The sequence below is a fragment of the Falco punctatus genome (assembly GCF_963210335.1).
Source record: "Falco punctatus genome assembly, chromosome: Z".
Lineage (NCBI taxonomy): Eukaryota > Metazoa > Chordata > Aves > Falconiformes > Falconidae > Falco > Falco punctatus.
This window is the reverse complement of record NC_137586.1, coordinates 38,252,749-38,272,042: the sequence shown is the minus strand read 5'-3', so window position 1 is coordinate 38,272,042 and position 19,294 is coordinate 38,252,749. Positions and strand designations below refer to the sequence as shown.

Below are 19,294 nucleotides of genomic sequence, written 5' to 3'. Positions count from 1 at the left end.
TTGCATGTTGCTGGCTCCCTCTGTAACACTAGAAGTAGTAAGACTGAGGATTTAGTTGCTTTTATTTTTTATTGAATGTCTACCACAAACTGTCATTTCTTATTTAGTATTACTGCTGGAAGTGATTGTATTCTCTCTGGCTTTAACTTCATGGATGGATAGATGATGTAAAAAATGAACTAAGTGACACAGGATATACCAAAATCTATCTGTTTCAGCAAGCTCTAACTGATCATGTAAATCAGAGGGTGTTGCTTCTCTCTCTGATGGTACAAGTGTGACTCTTCTGGTCAGAAAGAGGTCTTCAGAAAGCCCAGGCTTTTCTATGTCTCAGGGAGAGCTAGCATGGGATGAACATTTTAACCTGCTGTCTTTTGGGGTCACACAGGCCTTGCCCAAGGCACCATTCCCAGAATAAAAAAAAAAATTATAAGGCTTTTTTTGCTGTGTAGAGCTTCAAAAGGTAACTTTTAAATGTCACATTCACATTGTGTATGTAGCTGTGAGCATGACTTTGTTGCATTCACGAGACTCCCATGAAAGGTTCATGGAGCTTATTGAGCTGGTTTATGAATAGTGGTGATAATCTATATACTATACACATACTTCTTACACTGTGAATATTCAAGTTTCAGGCTATGACCTGCAGAACTGACAAAACCCAAATGTTTTCTTGCTTTTCAGCAAATAGTTACATGATAAAGTGCATACCTCTTCACTGAGGAAACAATTCTTCAGAATATGAGAAGCTTAAAGCTTTCAATGTGCAAATAACATCCCTTTCAGGGTGGGTATCCATAGATTTTTTTTTTTATTTTTAATGATGATTTTGGCAGTGGTGTTTTGGAATGGCTAACTACCACAAATGTGTGTTCTGTACATTAAACAGGTCCCTGCTTCATATTTATTAGAGGGAATAATCTGCATCTTACAGCATGAAGAAGAAGTGTAAATGCAAAGGGCGACAGAGATGTGTCAGACTTTTAACAGGTATCTTGGCAAACATTCTCATTTGCTTTGTTTGCTCTGTAATTGCTCAGTTGCTGAATTAAAAAATTTAAAATAAAAATATTTGGCTCCAAATTATCCAACTGAGGATTCAACAGAGAAGACACAGAGGGGAAGTGAGGCTGACACAGAAGGGAAGAGTGGAGTGCAGAAGAATTTCAAGTAATTTAGAACCAGCGTTTTCTGTGTCTTCCAGCATGAATGAAACTTTTTTCCAGGAGCAATCTAATTTCCTCATGAACTGTGGGAGTTTAATTTCCTAACAGCAGAGAAAGGTGGCAACAACTGTCTTCTGCATCACTCACAGTATAAATCCAGACCAAAATCACTTTCATTTTAAAAAACTGTTAAGCCTCCTAGAAAATGTACTTTATTTTCAGCATCACATAATTTACAAAGCTGGGGCATTTAACAGCAAGGAAATGAATATTTAACGGTATTGTAAATCATATATTATCCACATAGTAAACTCACACAGTATTCTCATCAGTTATAAAGAATGCCTGTTTCAGCCTTTGACCAGGGGCTTAACTTTTCTAGCCTCATTTTGGTTATCAATTATTTTCGTCTATAAATACCTTCTTTCATTCTGTCTCCTGGGCCCTTCTGTCTTGTTATATAATGCAATATAACAGAATCAAAAGTCCTTCTAAAAATGATCTGCAGATAAACAACCAAGAACTTAGCTAAACTTAAGACTCAGATGATGCTTTGTGGCTACAGATGTATTAATTTCATTTGTTAGTTATCATCATTCTCCAGACACTGCATTTTAGCCAATCAATGCACAGATGACCACAACTGGACACATAGGATGCTTACGTAAAATACAACATTCCCAAAACCTTCTGGCGGAAATCAGTTGTCTGAATTAGCGAACCCACAAACTCATGCAGATCCTTCTTCCCTCACAGGTTACTTCCTCTAGTGCTGGTTTACACATCACTGTGCTGAAGACTCACCAGTGCTACAACTTCAGATTCAGAGTTACCATTAATCACCACTGTAGGGCTCAGTACTTTGAACATGGACTACCAGTTACGGAGCACTAGGCTATGGTCTGTCAGGAAGATATGATACTTTAGCAAGGATCTCTCAGCAATGCTGTACTAGATACACATCATCATGGTCATTATAATTCATGAAAGCTTTCAGCTCTGATGTCGTTTGTTTTTCACGGTAAACAGAGCTGAGCACAGAGGATAACATCCCATGAGTACGACATACAGAATATATGTCCTGGTGAGAATGAAGGGGCGAAACAATGGGATAGACCAAGAGTGAAGAGAAAAATCTTCCCAGCAGCAGAAAGATAAGGAGAGAAGGAAAAGCAGATAGACTGCAGAAATTATTATTTTATTATTATTATTATTATTATTTTAAGGAAAGGATACAAAGGATCAAATTTGGGAAAAGAAAGAGCTCCCATCAATGGTTTACTTTGTCCTTTGGGCCAAATCAAAACACCAAAGAGGCTCTGACAGAAACTGTCAGTGCATCTCTGTTCTTCAGCAGAGTGCAGAAGCATCTGCAGAGATGTGCATTTTCTCTATCCATTGTAACAGAAACACCAGAAATGTCTCCTTAATGAATTGACACAACAAAATTGAGTTTCTGAGGTAAAGGATGAGTGCCATCCCCTTGGAAAAAAACACTTCACACTCACTGCATCTTTCTTTGTAGCTGCGTTTTTACTAGTTGTCTGTGTTTCTGCCCTCCATTTCCTTTCAAACATACTGGTCTGGTACACTTCTCAGGTGTACCAGACATAGCTGAATCTTTCTAATTTTTTGTTTAAAACCAATAAACAACAAACGTTAACTTCCATTTTTGAAATCTTGGCATTGGTTTAATTACTACTACAACAGGGAAGAGTATATACAGTTCCACCAGTGGTCACGCTACCTTTTTGTTTGGTAACCCTTTGGCTTCTTCACTCTTCAGGAGCAAGAACATTTCTGAATGGTATCTTAAGGAGAACAAGATGTTCCACAGTTGTGAATTTGAACTCCCTAAAGGAAGAATTATTACAGAATTGTAACAGAATTATTTCTTATTCAATCACAAAAAAATAGAGGTTATATGTCCTAAAATAATGCCTTCCCAACTTCTTCCTTGTCTGGAACAGTGTGTTTAAAACCCTGCCATGTTTCCTAAATGATAGGCTGGTGTTCTTTCAACCTCCCTCCCCATTAACAAACTCACTACTTCCAGGTCATATCTTCTGTTAGACACAGGCTGTAGTAAAGAGGCTCTTTTTCATCTCCAGGCCCAACAAACTGCACTGGAAAAGCTCCACGCCAAAAAATGGCAGGCACATAATTCACAAGAGTTGTACTGGGAGCAGTGGAGAGCCCCAAGTTAAAATGGATGATCTAAAATGGTTATTTCTATACAGTATTTGGTGGAAAAAAGTGTTCAAGTTCTTTTACAGATTAAAGAAAAGACTTCTTCACACAACAAGAAAGCGAAGGAGATTAAGCATAATCACTCTATCATTTCTTAGGCATGTACGTGGATATCATGACAAGGTAAGTCCCATGGAAGCACCTGAACAAAGATAAGGGAACAAGAACTGAGAAGACAATACCATGTCTAAAGAAGGTACTGAATGTGGCTGTGAAGCAGCTAAATACCAGCTCTTTCAGTGAAGGGTCTGCAGTAGTCACTGAGAGGGGTTTAGGCACAAATATGGAACTAGCCCAACTAGAGCTTGTGAAATGAGGTTGGGCCATGCTGGAAGATGTCGGATTACATTTTATCTCTTCAGATAAGGGCATTTAGCTACTATTTTTTTATTATGTTTATAGTTTGAAAATTGGGTTGCAGTCTCACTTGTCACTGGACCATTCTTTCTAGCAAGAGTATTAGCCATATGCTAACAACACGTCTTAGCCTAAGAAAAGAGTAGTGAAATAAACAGTCCTTTTGCATTTGATGGTTCCTATAATACTAAATTGGAAAGGAAAATCCTATGGCTACTTACAGTATAGCTCAGTCTGTTTGACAGAAAAGGGTAGCTATAATAATTCTGACTCAGAACAACTGAGAAACAGCTGGAATGTTAACTCAAGTAAATTAGGGTGAAAAAACTCAATGTGGATGAATTCACTCAGATGAGTCATTTCAGGTAAATGATCTTCCCACCATCATACCACAGGCACCCAAGATAATTTCTATTGCTAAAATTCATAGCCAAATACTAGAAATGTCATTTTGATGCTTACTTCTGCATGTATTTGAGATTCTGGAATTGAAACTTTAGAATTCAATAAGAAGTCGGAGTGTCAAAATGTGCAGTTGATCTTCCGAAAAGGACTCAAAATTTAGTGTCACAGGATGCTGGGTCAGACACTGAAGCCAGCTGAAAAAGATTCCTGCTTCCACCATCCTCCTTTTCTCTTCATGCCTTAGCCACTCACCCTAGCTATGTGCTGTGGATTGCCAGTAACTTTACTACAGCTATTTGCACTGTCAACTAGATTGGGGGTGGGGTCTGTGTGTGTGGTGTGGGGTGGGGGGGTGTGGGGAGGTGGGGTTGTGGTTGTATGTGGAGTGTCGGGGGTGGGCGTATGTGTGTGCGTGTGTGTGTGTCTGTTGCAGAGGGTGGTGGAAAAAGAAGTAACTTACAATTATTTTAACGAGACAGAGTAGATCTCAGCCCAAGCAGAGATGCATCTGCACAAATGGGTAGATGGCAAACAAGTATGCTGGCACAGGCATTGGTACAAGCAGCGGGAGTCTCTTCAGATAGTTTTGCAGCAAACAGTAGCATTTTTTCAAATTATGCCTGTCACTATGGTCCGAACTATAATGAGGTGGGAGCCATTCCTTCAAACAGAGACAATAAACATAATCAAAAAAGGAAAGGTAAGAGAACTCACAAGGTGAACAGAACGGGAAAATATGCAGTGCAGCCTTATTCATAAAATGAAATCCACATGGTAACTGTATGAGACAGTATCAGCCCAATTATCAGTGATCAGGAAAAGCTCAGAATCATGCCTGTTCCAAGGACCAGATCCAAATTCTATTTCTTCACTACTAATAGACAGGAAAAAAAGGATCCTGCCCTTTTTTCCTTACGTGAATCACTGAACTTCTGCCATTAAATTGCTCAGGGGAAATCCAGTGCTTGGGCTGGAGCGCACCCTGGGCAGAGGACTGCTCTGCCAAACCCCCGTCCCAATTTCTTTCTGTTCTTTTCTCCTGACCCAGACTCTTTATCCCAATTGAGTACTTTCACCCATCCTGTTCCTGTTCCTTGTCTTCTCTCCATTCAGGGCAGAAGGCTTTCCTCCTCTGCATTGCCAGAAGGCTCATTAAAGACTGCTGTCAATTATTGTGCTCACTCTCACAGTGACTGACAAGTGGAAACAGCAATCGCTGCACAGAAATCATGCTTTGCTGTGGACTGCACACAGGGGTACAGGTCCTGTAGTCTACACACTAGGAACATTAAAAGGCTTGCCCAGTCCGTGTAAGCAATCTTGAGGTACTGGCTGCTGAATGCAAAGAAGTGTCCAATGTACAGGTGAAAACTGTCACTTAAAATTTGGACATACCTAGGTGGCCTTTCGTAAGAGCAGTGATGTACTCAAACCAGGATCACATCCTGTTTCAAAGCAGAAGGAGGCAGGTATTTGCTAACGAAAAAACTGCTAATATAATTGATTGTGTGCAAAACAATTTTTATTTATATATATAAAAACCCCAAAATAACTTTATTCTTTTCAAAAGCAATTGAAGTTAAAAAATCAGAGGCAAGCCTGAAGCATGGAAAACTGTAGATCAAAGAACTGTGTACCAACAAATAGGATCGTATCGTGGCTGGTGTCGTGACCTAGCTGCACTGTTTATAAAAAACAGTTACGGTTGAAACTAAGGAAATCTGAATACTCCTCTTGGATACCAAAACTATCTGTCTTTCTAAGGCAATCTCTAAATGACTCCCTGACACAACCTCCATTCTTTGAAGATTTCTCTTCCCTGAAGAGTATTCTTTCATCTGCTATGCTCCAGACTCTCTCACTCCAAAAGCTGAAGAACACGTACCCTTAGTTCCTTCTGAAAATGTTCTCTGCTCCATTAGGTCTTCAGTGGCCAGCACATCTGCTTGCAGGACTTCTTCCTGAAGGACTTTGGGCTATCACTTCCTTTGAATATATATGTCCTCTGTGGTTTCTTCCTTAATTATGATCCTGGGGTGCCGAACACATCTCTGGTGCACTGATCTCCAAAACTCACGTAGAAAAGCGCTGGAAAGCTGAAATGAAGCACAGCATAGCAGAGTGGCTGCTGAAGCTAGTGAGCCAGAGAGATTTTCAGGCTGGGAAAGGACTAGAAAGGAAAGAATAATTTCAGGACTAGGTAGGCAAAATAGCAAGAAGAGAGGCAATGAGATCAAATAGGAGGAAAGTGAGAACAGAGACTGAGGTCAAATCATTGATCACAATCATTTGGAACTAACTACAGAGGAGGGAGTCAGGGATTAGTATCAATGACTCCAGGACAAGATAAGACACATGGAAATTTGCATTTTTAGCAGTCAGCCAGATATTTATTTTTATCATAGCAGAGAGGCTGGGGTGGGGGTAAGAGGTAAAAGGCAGAAGTTGTCACAAGAGTGATGAAACAGACCAATTTGGTGCCTTTACTCAGAGGAGAAAAAAACTTGCCCTGGAGCATGGTGTGTACAAAAAACTACCTGGCCTTCAACAGAGTACGGAAGTAGGCTCAGCTACTAGCTACAAGTGGTCCACATACAGCAGATATGCTGAAGTCTCCTCAGTGCTCTCTCCACTCACCTGGTGACCAGAATACATACTTCCTAGCTGTGTCAGGAAGGAACAACTTAAATTAAGACCATGGCACCAGTTAGGAATGCAGGAGCTGTAGCCTTTTTTCCTTTGGCAGGGGAGTGGGGAGGGGGTGGGGGGTGGGAAGGAGCTGCCCCGGCTAAGGATATGCCTTTGATGAGGTACCTGGCAAAACCTTGCAGTTTGGGGTTCACAGTGGCAGGGATCAGATGTTCCACATTACAACCAATGTCCAAGTGCTCCCACAGTAGCTGTGATTGCTATCTGTGGCCTCAGCAAAGAGGACTAATCATAGAAAAATTGCCTCTGGGTACTATGTCCCTCCTTTTTCAGAGGCTGCTTTTAGGTATTGCATAACTTTCACAACATTTTTGTCAGGCTATGTGATGCAATGCAGCATTAGGAGAAGATACTTGGTGGCAATGATGTATTTGCCAAGTCTACCGATTGATTCCTAGTAGCTTTGGTGTCTGTGTATAAAATACTGTCATATAAGCCAAGCTGGAAGCAGATATGTGACAGCATGGCTTTATTTTTTCCTTGTAGTTTGTGCCAGAAAAAAAAACACCATCTATACCAGGAAATAAGGCAGTCAAAACAACAGTAAAATTAACTGAGAAAAGATCAGAAAATAGATTTTTGATTTATCCTCTTTACAGAAACAAACTGAGACTGCACAAGATTCAGGTTTTGTGACCCATTGATTGCTATGTACTTCAGTAAGGTGGCCGTTCATGATTAAACATACTTTAAGCACTCCAGATACAGGAAGAGAGCTGACTTGTGTAATTATCACTGAACCAATCAATAAGGAGGGCTAAGTGCTAGAGGAGTTTTAATGTCATATTCGATGAATGTATATTTAAGAATATTAGCTGTAAGATGTTAATGTCTTGGCCTAACACTGCTCCTGCTGAATTTGATGAGTGTTGATTGTGGTTTCAGTAGAAGAATGATCTGCTAAACAGTGAGCCATCACCTATGAAATCCCAGGGAAGGTGAGCCACATTGAGATCTTGAATTTACAGACAGGAGTAACCAGTATGTTGTCATACACTAAGCACATGATAATGCAAACTACAGGAAAAAATACCGACAGGGAAAAGCTTATCACTGGCAAATAAATCTTTGGAGAAATAGAACAAAGAGGAAAGTAGAGACTGGATTTACCCCCTTTCTCCCCTTCAAAAACTAACAGAGGATGTGAGGTATTAGTCATTAACATAATACTGATGTTTAAGGGGAAAATGAATGAACTTAGAGAATGGTTTGAAGTGGAATGTGGTTTTGGCTGTCTGCATTTTAAAGTTTTCTACTTCATTAGGAAAAGAGTGGTTTTAAATTTAGGAACACAGGGGGTGCTCCTAGGTATTGGGAGAGGCGAAAAGGCACACCATGTTACTGTATGGCTTTCTGGAAAGCATCTAACTTCTCATACCTCATGTCCCCATGAAAAACAGAATGATGGCTGCCTGTGTTGGTAGGACGCCTTAGGTTCCTGAAAAAAAAAGGCCCATATTTACATTAGTACATTACAATAGTACTTCTCGTGTTCAAACTCCCTCACAACCTGTCACGGATCCTCACAGTAGGTCTGTTGGCCTTGATTTTATAGACCCATATTCTAACTTCCAAATAAAAGGGAGTAGCTCTATAGGTTGCCCAAAGCCAATGTGGTGGCTAAGGTTTAGTCCGCTAAGTGACCCTTCGGGCGTGGGTGAACATGAGTTTCTTTGGCACCAGCCAGGAGCTTCCAGTTGCAGGTGGTGTTTGGTCCGCCACATGGCGAGCCGCATCCTTCCCAGGTCCGCATGTGCTCTGCTGCTGGAAGCGCTTCCCAGCAAGGTGGCCGGAGCTGTGGCCACGCTACACAGGGCGGACAGGGAATGAGGTAGCACCACGATGGCCATGCTCCTTGTCAGGACCACTACTCACCTGCTGACGCTCCAGCTGCCCGCTTTTCTTTCTGAACATGGTGGCCACGAGAGGCCTTTGGATGACAGCTCAACGTTAATGATGCTGCGCAGCGTTTGCAAAACAACGGCCGGCAGACCCCTGCAAGGGCCGCCCGTGGCAGCTGGCAAGGCGGCTCTGGGGCTGTGCGTGCCCGCTCCCGAGGGGCCGGCTGGCCGGGCGCGGCCCAGCGGGGCATCCGGGGCTCACCCGCGGGGCCCCCTCGCCCCCGCACCCCTCAGCGGCAGGGCCGGGGGGACGCGGCCCCGACCGGGCACGAGGCCTTGCCGCAGGCCTCGCACCTCGCCGCGGCTCCCGCGGCCTCGCTGGCGGGGCAGCGGCCTCCGGCCGGCGGCGGCGAGGTGGCAGCGCCCGGGGGCGGCGGTGGGGGCGGCGGCAGCCGCGGGCCCAGGGGCGCGGGGGGCGGCGGAGGACGGGGCCAGCGCGGCTGCCATTTCCCCTGGCCCTCAGCGCTGCCGGGCGGGCGGGAGCGAGGGCGGGCGGAGGAGGAGGAGGAGAAGGAGGAGGAGGAGGAGGAGGAGGAGGAGGGAGGGAGGTGGCCGAGCCGGAGTGAACTGAGGCGCTCAGCTGCCAACACTCACACATCGCCTGCCGCCGCAGCAGCGCTGCTCCCGGACCCGGGCAAGAGGGACAGCGGGAAAGCGAGGAAAATCCAGGCGCGGGAGAGGAGGCAGAAGATCGCTGGCAGGGGGAAGGAAGTCAGAGGGGAGGGAAGCGCGGAGAGAGGGAGAACGAGCCCTCCTTCCCGCGGAGAAGACGACTTCCCATGTAGCTGGGGACAGAGGGAGAAGCTGGCGCTCAGAAACTGAGAGAAGCTTTCCAAGCAAGTTACTTAATCCCCGAAGAGCGGCGGGAGGAGGGAACAGCAGTAATCAACGATCATAACCATTATTCCGAACCCCTCATCATTTAACCCCCGGGCGGTTCAATGCACTACTCCAAGCTCTTCCTAGTTTCCTCCTCGGGGTAACTTCGGAGGACACGCCGCCGGTGCTGCCCGGAGGTGAGAAGAAGAGCCTCGGAAGAAGGAAGGAGAAGTTTTGTGGGGGTTGTGTGCGGAGGAGGAGAAGATGGGCTGGAAACGCCGCTGCTGCTGGGGAGGCGGAGGCGGCGGGGACCTTCTCTGCCGGCTCACCCTGGTGCTGGGGTTCCTGCTGCCCGCCTGCAGGACGCGCCTTTACACCAACCACTGGGCTGTGCGGATAGCTGGGGGGCTGCCGGAGGCCAACAGGATAGCTAGCAAATACGGATACGTCAATATAGGACAGGTAACCCTCCTTAAAACTACTTCCGAGCGGGCGCCGGCGGCGCGGCCAGCAGGCGGGCGGGCAGGGTCCGCTGCCGCCGCCCTGCGCTGCCGGGGCAGGGGCACGGGCAAGGGCAAGGGACGGGCAGCTCCGCGGCCGCCCCGCGACCCCCCAGCCCCGCCGCGGGGCGGCCGGCGAAGCCCCCCAGCGCCGCGGGCCGGCGGAGGTGATGCGCGGGGGCAGGTACGCGGGAACCGCGCCGGAGGGGCCGGGCTGGGGCCGGGGCCGGGCTGGGGCCGGGGCCGCAGCGCCCCCTCCGCGGCCAGGTGCGGAGCGGGGCGCGGCCCGCGGGCCGCGGGGGGCTCGGGGGGCCCCGGCAGAGCGCTGCCTCCGCGGCGGCTGAACTTTGCGCTCCGCGCCGGGCACCCTCCCGCCCCGCTTGCAAAGAAAAAACCGCCAGTGCAAGAGGAGCCCGTCCCGCGGCGAGCGCCCGTATCCCCGGCAGCCAGGACGTGGCAGCTGCGCCCGCCCGCCCGCCGCGGGGGGCGTCCCGACCCCCCTTCTGGCGGGGCGTGCGTGAGGAAGGAGAAGGTGACAGGGCTGGCCCCGGTGCCCCGGGGCGGCCGCCGGGGAGGGCGGCGCGCCCGTGCGGACCGGGGCCGCCGCGGGGCTGCCGCAGGGTGCGAGCCGGGCCCGCGCTGCTGTCCCGCAGCCCGCTCGCTTTCCGCAGGGTGCGGTGTGAGCGCAAGCAGGAGGAGCAGTCGGGTCTCGGGTGCCGGTGCTGTGGGCAGGGTTCGCCGGCCCGCGCCCGGCCGGTTGGGCAGCACCTGGGCTCTGCGGAGGCCCGTGAGTGTTTCGCTGGAAAGCGCCTGGGTTGCCGGGATCACGCCGTGAGAAAATGCTTGGATCCATCCATCCAGGTCTGGGAACTGCAAGTGAGGAAACACCGGGTTGTCGCTGGATCCTATCAGGCTGGGAAGTCCTCCCGCCTGCTACAGCTAGGCACAGTTGCTGCTTGAAATGTCCTAAGATCACTTTTTCTGACAGAGTTTGTGGCCAGTATCCTAGGCTTCCCTGAGAGTTATCCTGAAAACAGGAGTTGCAGATGTAGGGTTTAGCAAGGTGAGTGCCTAAAAAATAAACAATTCTGCTTCACACTTGGGTGCAAACATCCAAGAACAGTCTTTCTAGACATTGGTTTAGAACTGAAAGTTTAGAAATGAGCATTTACGGGTACAGAAGGCTTTATCTTATACGTGAGATTCACAAAAATGCAGTGCGTTCACACAGTGGGCCTTTTACATCAACCAGATCAAAGTGAGATCCAATTATTATTTGTGTTGTAAGATGAGTTCCCGTTTACTCAAAAGTTTGAAGCATGCATCTCAACTGTTCACCATCATTGCAAGTCTGAATAAGAAAGCTGTGCAGTCTGTTTAGATAAATAATTTGCATAAGAAAAGCCAGAAAATGACACTGAGGGAGCACAAAACACAATGTGTAAAGATGCACTTACTTTAAAAAAACCATGAATACTGACTTCTCTTTTGGAGCACTTGGGCAGGTAAGGAATGTTATTCCCAGGTGGAGGCACAAAAGTTCGGGAGGAAGGTTTTGTGTCAAAATTGAACGCCTGCCTTGAAATTGCCATTTAGGAATCCAAGTGCAAACTTTTTTGCTTTGATGTCTTTCTTTATATCTTACATGCATCTTTTGCTCAAGGTGTTTCTCTGTATTCCTGTTTGGGCCTTTGCAGTGCCAAAATAAGCAATATAGTCGGTTGGAGGATGTGCTTCTTCCCCTTTGGTCTTTTTTCAAGCCAGCTGGCTATCTCAGAGCCTGCTTTCTTATACCCTGTTATCCAAACCTCATGTTGTATTAAGTAAAGAGTGTAGTAAGCCGCTATTGCTTCTTACGTGTCAGTGAAAGTGCCATGTATACACCTATGGGATATTAATAATAGATACATTACTGATCAGGTATACCGATGGGAATGAGAGCAAATAGAGACTATAAATAATGAAAAACTGGAAAATACAGTACCAGGTATGCCAGTGAAAAGAGAGCGTGTGTGAAGGGAGCCAATACTGTTGCTTAGTTATGCAGATAAAGAGAGTGCAGGTAGAAGATGAGTATAAGAAAGTTAAATGATAGATTCATGAGAAAGAAAACTTCAGTAACAGTATGAACTAGACTCATGGGAGATTCCTCATCTTCTGGCTGTAACCAGCCTTTAAGAAGCCACAAGAAACAGGTGGTGGGCATATGTGAAGACATTCCACAGAGCTTCCTATATGTATTTTGGATTGGAGTAACTGGGTGCTAGATGTCATTGTGCCGTGCCAGCATAGAGTGCAGCCCTCTGCCATTGCAGTTAGACACCCTAAGAAGTGTTGTGCATTTGCACAAAGTCTTATGCAGAGTTTCCTTTTAGGGGTATCTTTTACAATAGCCAGTGTTAAGTTTCTGGTAATTTATTGCAAAATCGTCTCCAAATGCTATTTTTCTGACAGCACATTTGTTAGTATGTTGGCGGTCAGTCTAATGTCTGTTCTTTTATTCCCAGCTCATGCTTATAAAACTTTCATCAGACTGACCTGGTCACTAGATAGAATTTATAATTTGAGAATTCAGAGTCCAAATGGCTGTGGTCTGACCATACATAGTTTAATATGTAAATATATGGTTCAAAGCCTGTGTAAAATTGTTTTGTAACTGTGTTTCTTAAATATATGAAAAAATATGTAATGTTTTCTGTGAAGCTATCTATCATTCTTTGTAGATTGTATCATTTGATAAAGACGATTAAAGGGAGTAAGGTATTAACTTTTAGAGAAAAGAAGTCAGGAAATATCTGGACTAATGAGTTAAATTTGCCTGTAATGGGCTTTTTGCGTAATTTGGAAAAGCAGAAAGATAGTTGACACAGAACAGGAAGTACAAAGGAACAAAGGATGGGACAAGAATCTACTGTTTGTTATTGAGAGACAATTGCAAGCAATTTAAAAATCTGTACTTAGTGTGAGTTGTTGAAAGACATCCTCTTAGCTGAATACACTGTGAGAACGCTGAAAGAGATAACCAGTAGGCAGAGTTCTCTGTTAGAGGCAGGACTTCACATGCTTATTGTCTGTGTATTGTGGCAGCTATGGCCAGACAATTAAACTTTGGTTTTGCTGATAATATCTCTCCTAGGTAAACTGAGAGATTATAATTAAAGCTGCAAGTGTTAGTCAAAGCTAAGTTGTTTACTTCTGCTTAAAGGAGGAGATTACAAATCTCATAAAAATACACATCCAAAAGTCATCTGAAATAGATTTTTAAAAACCTAGTGTAATGCATTAAGCATAACATTTTTGGTTAAATTAAATTTGTGAGCTCATCTTTAAGAAGAAAGTGCAAAAACTAAGCCCAGATCCCCCTATGGCTGTCCCAAAGAACCAAATCACTACAAATGACCCAGAAACAGAATGGAATTAAAATAGTCAAGATAAGACATAGTGAAACTGTGTATAAAAATGAAAGTCAAGTAGGTGCAGTTGCAGCAATGCAAACCAGGAGTATTCTGACAACAGTTATTTACATGCTTAAAGCTGAAAGGAATAGTGGAGAACTGAGGGATTCTGAAGGTCTTACTCTTCTTACCAGCCACCCTGTTAATTTTGAATGAGTGGAGGTGCAAGGTGCTATGGAAGAGTTTAGTGTAGATTTGGATTAAAACAGTTGAGTGTAGGCAGCATTTGGGTTGTATTTGTGGAAAAAAATGTCATTGAAAGGTATACTAAGCTGATCAGTGGAGACAAGATGGTAGACCCGGGAAGGCTGTGAACCATTAAAATCAGACAACATCCCTTCTCCCACTTTTCTTTTTGGTGCATTCACAGTAACAGGTAGAATTTAGCTTTCCCTTTTTGTGGTGCTCCTGTGATTTGGCAAATATCCATTTAAGTCTTGAAATAATTCTTATGTCTATTCTCATTGCCATGGTGATGACAGGAAAGCTACAAAGCCTACTTGGATGACTGGACAAGTTAGTCAGAAATAGATGGCAGAAAGGGATGTTAAAACAGGCCTTGAGATCACTTACTGGTAAGCAATTGAGTACTCCTGCAACTCACAGCTTCTGGTAAACTGTTGCTTTCAAACTTCTTGTGTGATCTCCATCTCTTGTTACAGAAATTTGAAGCTTTAGCTTCTCTTCTTATTGAAAAGAGGAGTTTTCCATTAATTTTTAGGGGACGTGGTGCTACAGAGAACGAATGTTCTTTTACTTGCGTGTTTTTGCAAGCTACATGTTCTGGTTCTTGTTTCCTACAAATTACTCCAACATACAGCTCATTTATCCTGTATTTGCTTACCATTACCAATGTGAAGTTGACAGTAGACGTAGAAGTTGGTGGGGTTTTTTTCAAAGATACTTGAATTTTTGCAGTAAGTCTAGTGAGACTGTCATTAATTTTCTTCATATATGGCTTGGAAAAGCATAGACCAGCAAATTAGACCTATCATTGTATCAATTGTTATTCAGTTTCTGTTGGAGACTCTTTCCCCACAGGCCTGAATGAAGGTTACACATCAGAAAAAAAGAGGCAGTAGATCCCGTTACTGACTGAAACGAGTGGGCAGGATACCCTTCAGAAAGTCAGTGATTTTGATTGTGGTACTTAGTGCCACCAGGTTGGAGCTTCTGATTTGGACAGTAGGGCCCACTTGAGCTGACACTTAAATTAACAGACATTCACTTAAGGCCTGTTAAAGGCCTGTCCCATAACTTTAGGCTTAAGTACATGGTTACTAGTAATGTAATTTCTGTGACATAACCATAGCTGCTTCGAAGACAATGGAGCAAACACAGTGAAGCATTAATATAATCTACAAAGGAATCAGCCCCAAATCCTCTTTCATTGAGCGTTAAAGTAGCACAGACATGTAATATCAGAACTTAAATGCATAGAGTTGACTTTTTTTTTTTGTCCTTTTCCTATGTATTGTACGTTATTTCTGGCCTGCCCTTGAAATGCAATTAGTGTTTCTTTAAGGAGCAAATCCTTGCCTCATGAAAAGGTTGCCTCTGTTATTTTTGCATGGTTCTTTTAAGAAAGTCATCTGCACTAGTGAACCCTCTAGGAGTGTGATAAGTTAGTATAATGCAAAGCAGTCGAGGAGCTGTTATAAGTTACACGGTGGGTGGAGCAATATAATGCATCCCCCAGCAGCTCCTTGCTGACATATTTTACCCTTCTGTTTTGCAGTGGCTGCACTAAGCAGACCTTTCTCTTAGAGCAAAGCATCTGTCACTGACTTTTGAGAAAGTTTCACTGTTGGCAGCTGTTCAGGGTTAAACATATAGTCTGTGTAGCATTGTACAATTGGTATAAATATTATGACTGTATTGATAGCATGGAAATTCCTTACTATACAGTGAAAGAAGGAAGCTTTCTCTTGATACAGACATGAAAGTTAAGGTATACTTATATGTCACCTTGATTCCCATGAATTTCCTCATTTCTTGTAAACACAACTTCTCATTAGTTTGGTGGTAAAATATTCTCAACAGACTGGAGAAAGGAACAGCAGCTTACAGAGGGATGACTTGTAAAGCATCTGAGAAGTTGGGAATGCTCCAGTGCTGAACGCTTTTGTGCTCTTGAGCTATTGACTTTCCCCACGTTTCTTCATTTATATGGATAAAAGAGGAGGAGCTTCAATAACTAACTCTGGGCACATAAGCTTATTTTAATTTGAAATGTGTGGGCTTCAAAGTAAGGAAGTTTTTCTAGGTTTGTGCCTTTCTAGAAAGTGGTGCATCATCAGTTTCAGGTTGCTGTCATCATGTGCCAGGAGTTTCTCTTTCAGGCAGCGGACTTTCATTGAATGTGCAGGAGAGTGGGAGAAACAAACACCTGATACCCAAAGATGATGAAAGAATGGAAAAGATAAAGATGTCTTACCTGTGGCTCCAACAAGGGACAGAAAAGTTGCATTAGTTAGTATAGGAGTAAACTTTTGATCCTTCTGTTCCTTTTTCATTCTTAATTCTAGGGAGGGGCTGAGGATGGGTCAGCACTTTTCCAGATCACATCTTCACTCTCCTAGTTGTATTTTTCCAGTAATTTTTTTTTTCCTCATCTCTTCCAAGGTCTAGTGGCCTACTCCCCACCCTTGGCAAGTGAGGGACTACCCTTTCCCTGCAATTTTCTTCCTGCAAGGAATACATACTGTTTGCCAAAAGACACCTAAGTGAGAAGCTTAAGGTGTGACCCAGGAATCACTGTTAGATATACAGATGTGTTTTTTAGACAAAGTAAATGCTGATATGATTTGCCAGAAGGTTTTTCTTTGGTTGTTTTTGGGGTGGGTTTTTTTGTTATTGTCGGGTTGAGGTTTTTTTACTTATTTATTGGGAGTTTATAGATTTAAAGCCAGCAAATCACACAGAAATTTAATAAATATTAGTTCATTTCAAACCTGAGGTCCCAGTGATGGCACAGAGAAGATGTGTAATGAGATCAATTGATTAGAAAGAATGAGAGGAATGTCTCTTTTCCATTTTCCAAATCTATTCCTGATGGGAGGCAAAAGGAAATTTTGCAAACTAAGTAGCTGAAATTGGAAGACTAGGAAAAAAACATTCAGTTAAGAGAAAAGGGAGGTTATTTTAAGATAAAAAGCCTAAAGCAAGGTTGTTTTCAGCAAAGGCAGATGTTTGCTACCCTGATCTCCACCACCTTAACATGGATGACTCAGAAAAGCAGGATGGTAGGGCTCTCTGTGCAAAGTTCAGCTACCCCATCATATTAATAATATACTCAGTAAATAGAAGAGACATGCCCCTTAAGATTCTGTGTGGTCACAGCATTGAAACAGAGTATAGTCTTACTAAAATTTAATACCTGGGATAAATTTAATGAAGTCCTGAGTATTAATGATGCAAGTACCAGAACTTCAGTATTAAAAGAATCAAAGCTAGATATACTCTAACCTTTATGCACATGGAGATGTAGTGGGGTTACACAAATACACCAAGGAAAACTGAATTTTCTCCTATTCATGGCAGAAAGGAGTACATTTAGGGACTGGTAGAGAGTAACCACCAGGTAGAAATATCTTTGGAAAACATAAGCACTGAAACAACATTCTTGCAAATGCTCACATGCCACAAAACCAGAAAACCAGCACATATTGGAGAGTACAGAGGGTATGCCATGGCTAATTACTTCATACTTAGCCGTAGTTCCCTTGTCTGTGCAATGAGAGAGATGAGGGAGAGAGAGCAGAGCTTACTATTGCTAGATGTGAGCTTTCATTAGGAGTCAGATGAAGAAAAGGATGTGCCAAATGGGTTCCTGTGATAGAGGTAATCTCATATTCTTTGTATGTTGTTACAAAAAAAGAAGAGATGAGAATCTTGTTTAACAGCATAGCAGTCAAGCTACAAATTATGTGATGATTTTTTATTTAAAGCCCTTAGGCAAACACACACTAAATTAGACTTTTAAGAATAACAATTAGTTGCAAGCCCAACTTACAAATGGCAATGTTTGTGAGAACTGCTGTCTCAGGCAATGCATAAAGAAGTGGACCAGACTATAATAAAATGGAAGAACTAGAAGAAATCTGTAAAACATACTGAGGTAAATCAGTAGTGCATCATACCTCTGGTATGACCGTGATCATGTCTGGTATGACATACCTCTGGCTGACAATGTCTGACAAGTGTAGAAATGAAGGGCAAGGGGCACACCTCTACAGATCCATTTGTCCATCACAGTGTCCTTGAGGAGGATCGCTTATGCCCACATCTTTTCTGGCATCTATTTAACCAGTTTTCAAAGGTCTTCAGTAAGGAAGTTCCACAGTGCCAGGACATGGTGGAGTCTAGTGGCTCATTATCCTCTTTGCCACCTTGAAGTCTAAGCTGTATCTGTCATCCTGCAGTTCAAAGCCCACGTTTCTTGTTTCTTTATGAAGACAAAAAGTACCAAGAAAAGTTGTAGCGTTCCACTCTTCCTGCCACGCACTTTTATCTTTCTTTATCCAAGCCCAGTCCTTTCCCTTGTTTCACATAGGTCAGGCTTTCACTGTTTCACTGTATCAGTCTTACTGTTTGACTATGGTCTTTCTAAGTGATCCTCATATGCTTGAGCAAGGAGCTGCTGAAGTGTTACAGCTGAGTACAGCATAAGGATCCCTTCAGCTGTCCTCAGGACAGCACTCCAACTTACGTAGCCCATTACGGTGCCTGTCTGCCCTGTAGCTGCATGACATTGTTGACTTTGTTCAGCTTGTGGTCTGCTACAGTTCAGAGGTGGATTCTGACAAATTCCTAGCCCATTGATCTCCAGCCTGAATTAATCCAGTAGGTAATTATTAATTAGGTGTAGTACTCTGTGTATGCCTTTGCTGAATCCTGCCATTTTCCCCGGCCTTGTTTTACAGTTTCAGTTTGTTTTGAATTCTGTTCCTGCCCTCCAATGCGCTTGCAGAAGCTGTCTGCTTCTTCATCCATGTTGTGTATAATAGGTGTCTTTCTTACGCCAATAATCAGGTCACTAGTTGAAACATTGACCAAAACAGCTTCTAGAGGAACTCTGTCAGGTAGTCATTTGCTGCCCTGCCGTAATAAACAGCTATATCAATGTTACTTACATAGTTTTGACCTACTATTGCATAGTTTAATTTTGTGCCCTACTTCAGGAATTCAAAGTGGACTGTTAAGTAATACTTGAAGATAGATGCAGTTTTTAATTCGCAAAGTATCAGCTCGAAATAAGTATGAAAATCACAAGGATATTGGATTGGACTGGATCATCAGTGACTGCTATTATATACCTTAAGGTGCTCATAAATGGATCTTTTTACCTCAGTTTTAAACAAATCTAAAACTAACCAGTTTTAGAAGTGGGTTTGTTACTTGTCCTCAGTCTGGAAAGTTGTGTTGGTTTTCCTTTCCTGTGCTGTTTTCCAACTTATAGACTGAATTTAGTCATGGCCAATCTATATCTATGCTTGTGCTTATGTGGCTCATCTGTTTCCGCAGCATGTTTTCAGGGGGAACCAGCCTTCACTTGTTCTGTAGCTTCTGTTTTCCTATTAAAAGATAGGCTTCCCACTCTGTGGTCATCCTGGTTGCTGTATTTTGATTGACATCTGTTTGCCTTGACCAGAAAATGATGACCAGCTTGTATGCAACCTCCCCACTACTTTCTGCAATGTCATAAATAATTCTCTAGGCTTTGTCAGGCA

General features: G+C 43.7%; 1 protein-coding gene across 2 annotated transcripts in view; it reads left to right on the top strand.

Annotated features, from left to right (window-relative positions):
• Window positions 1–9,300: 9,300 nt before the first annotated feature.
• The window catches only part of PCSK5 (proprotein convertase subtilisin/kexin type 5), a 197,585-nt gene continuing 187,591 nt past the window's right edge, over window positions 9,301–19,294 (top strand). Inside the window, exon 1 of one of the 2 annotated variants that reach the window (XM_080372917.1) lies at window positions 9,301–10,069. In XM_080372917.1, coding sequence (XP_080229043.1) covers window positions 9,872–10,069 — 198 coding nt within the window. In that variant the 5' untranslated portion in view covers window positions 9,301–9,871. The remainder of the gene's footprint in view (window positions 10,070–19,294) is intronic. The other variant, XM_080372918.1, reaches the window with a different exon arrangement.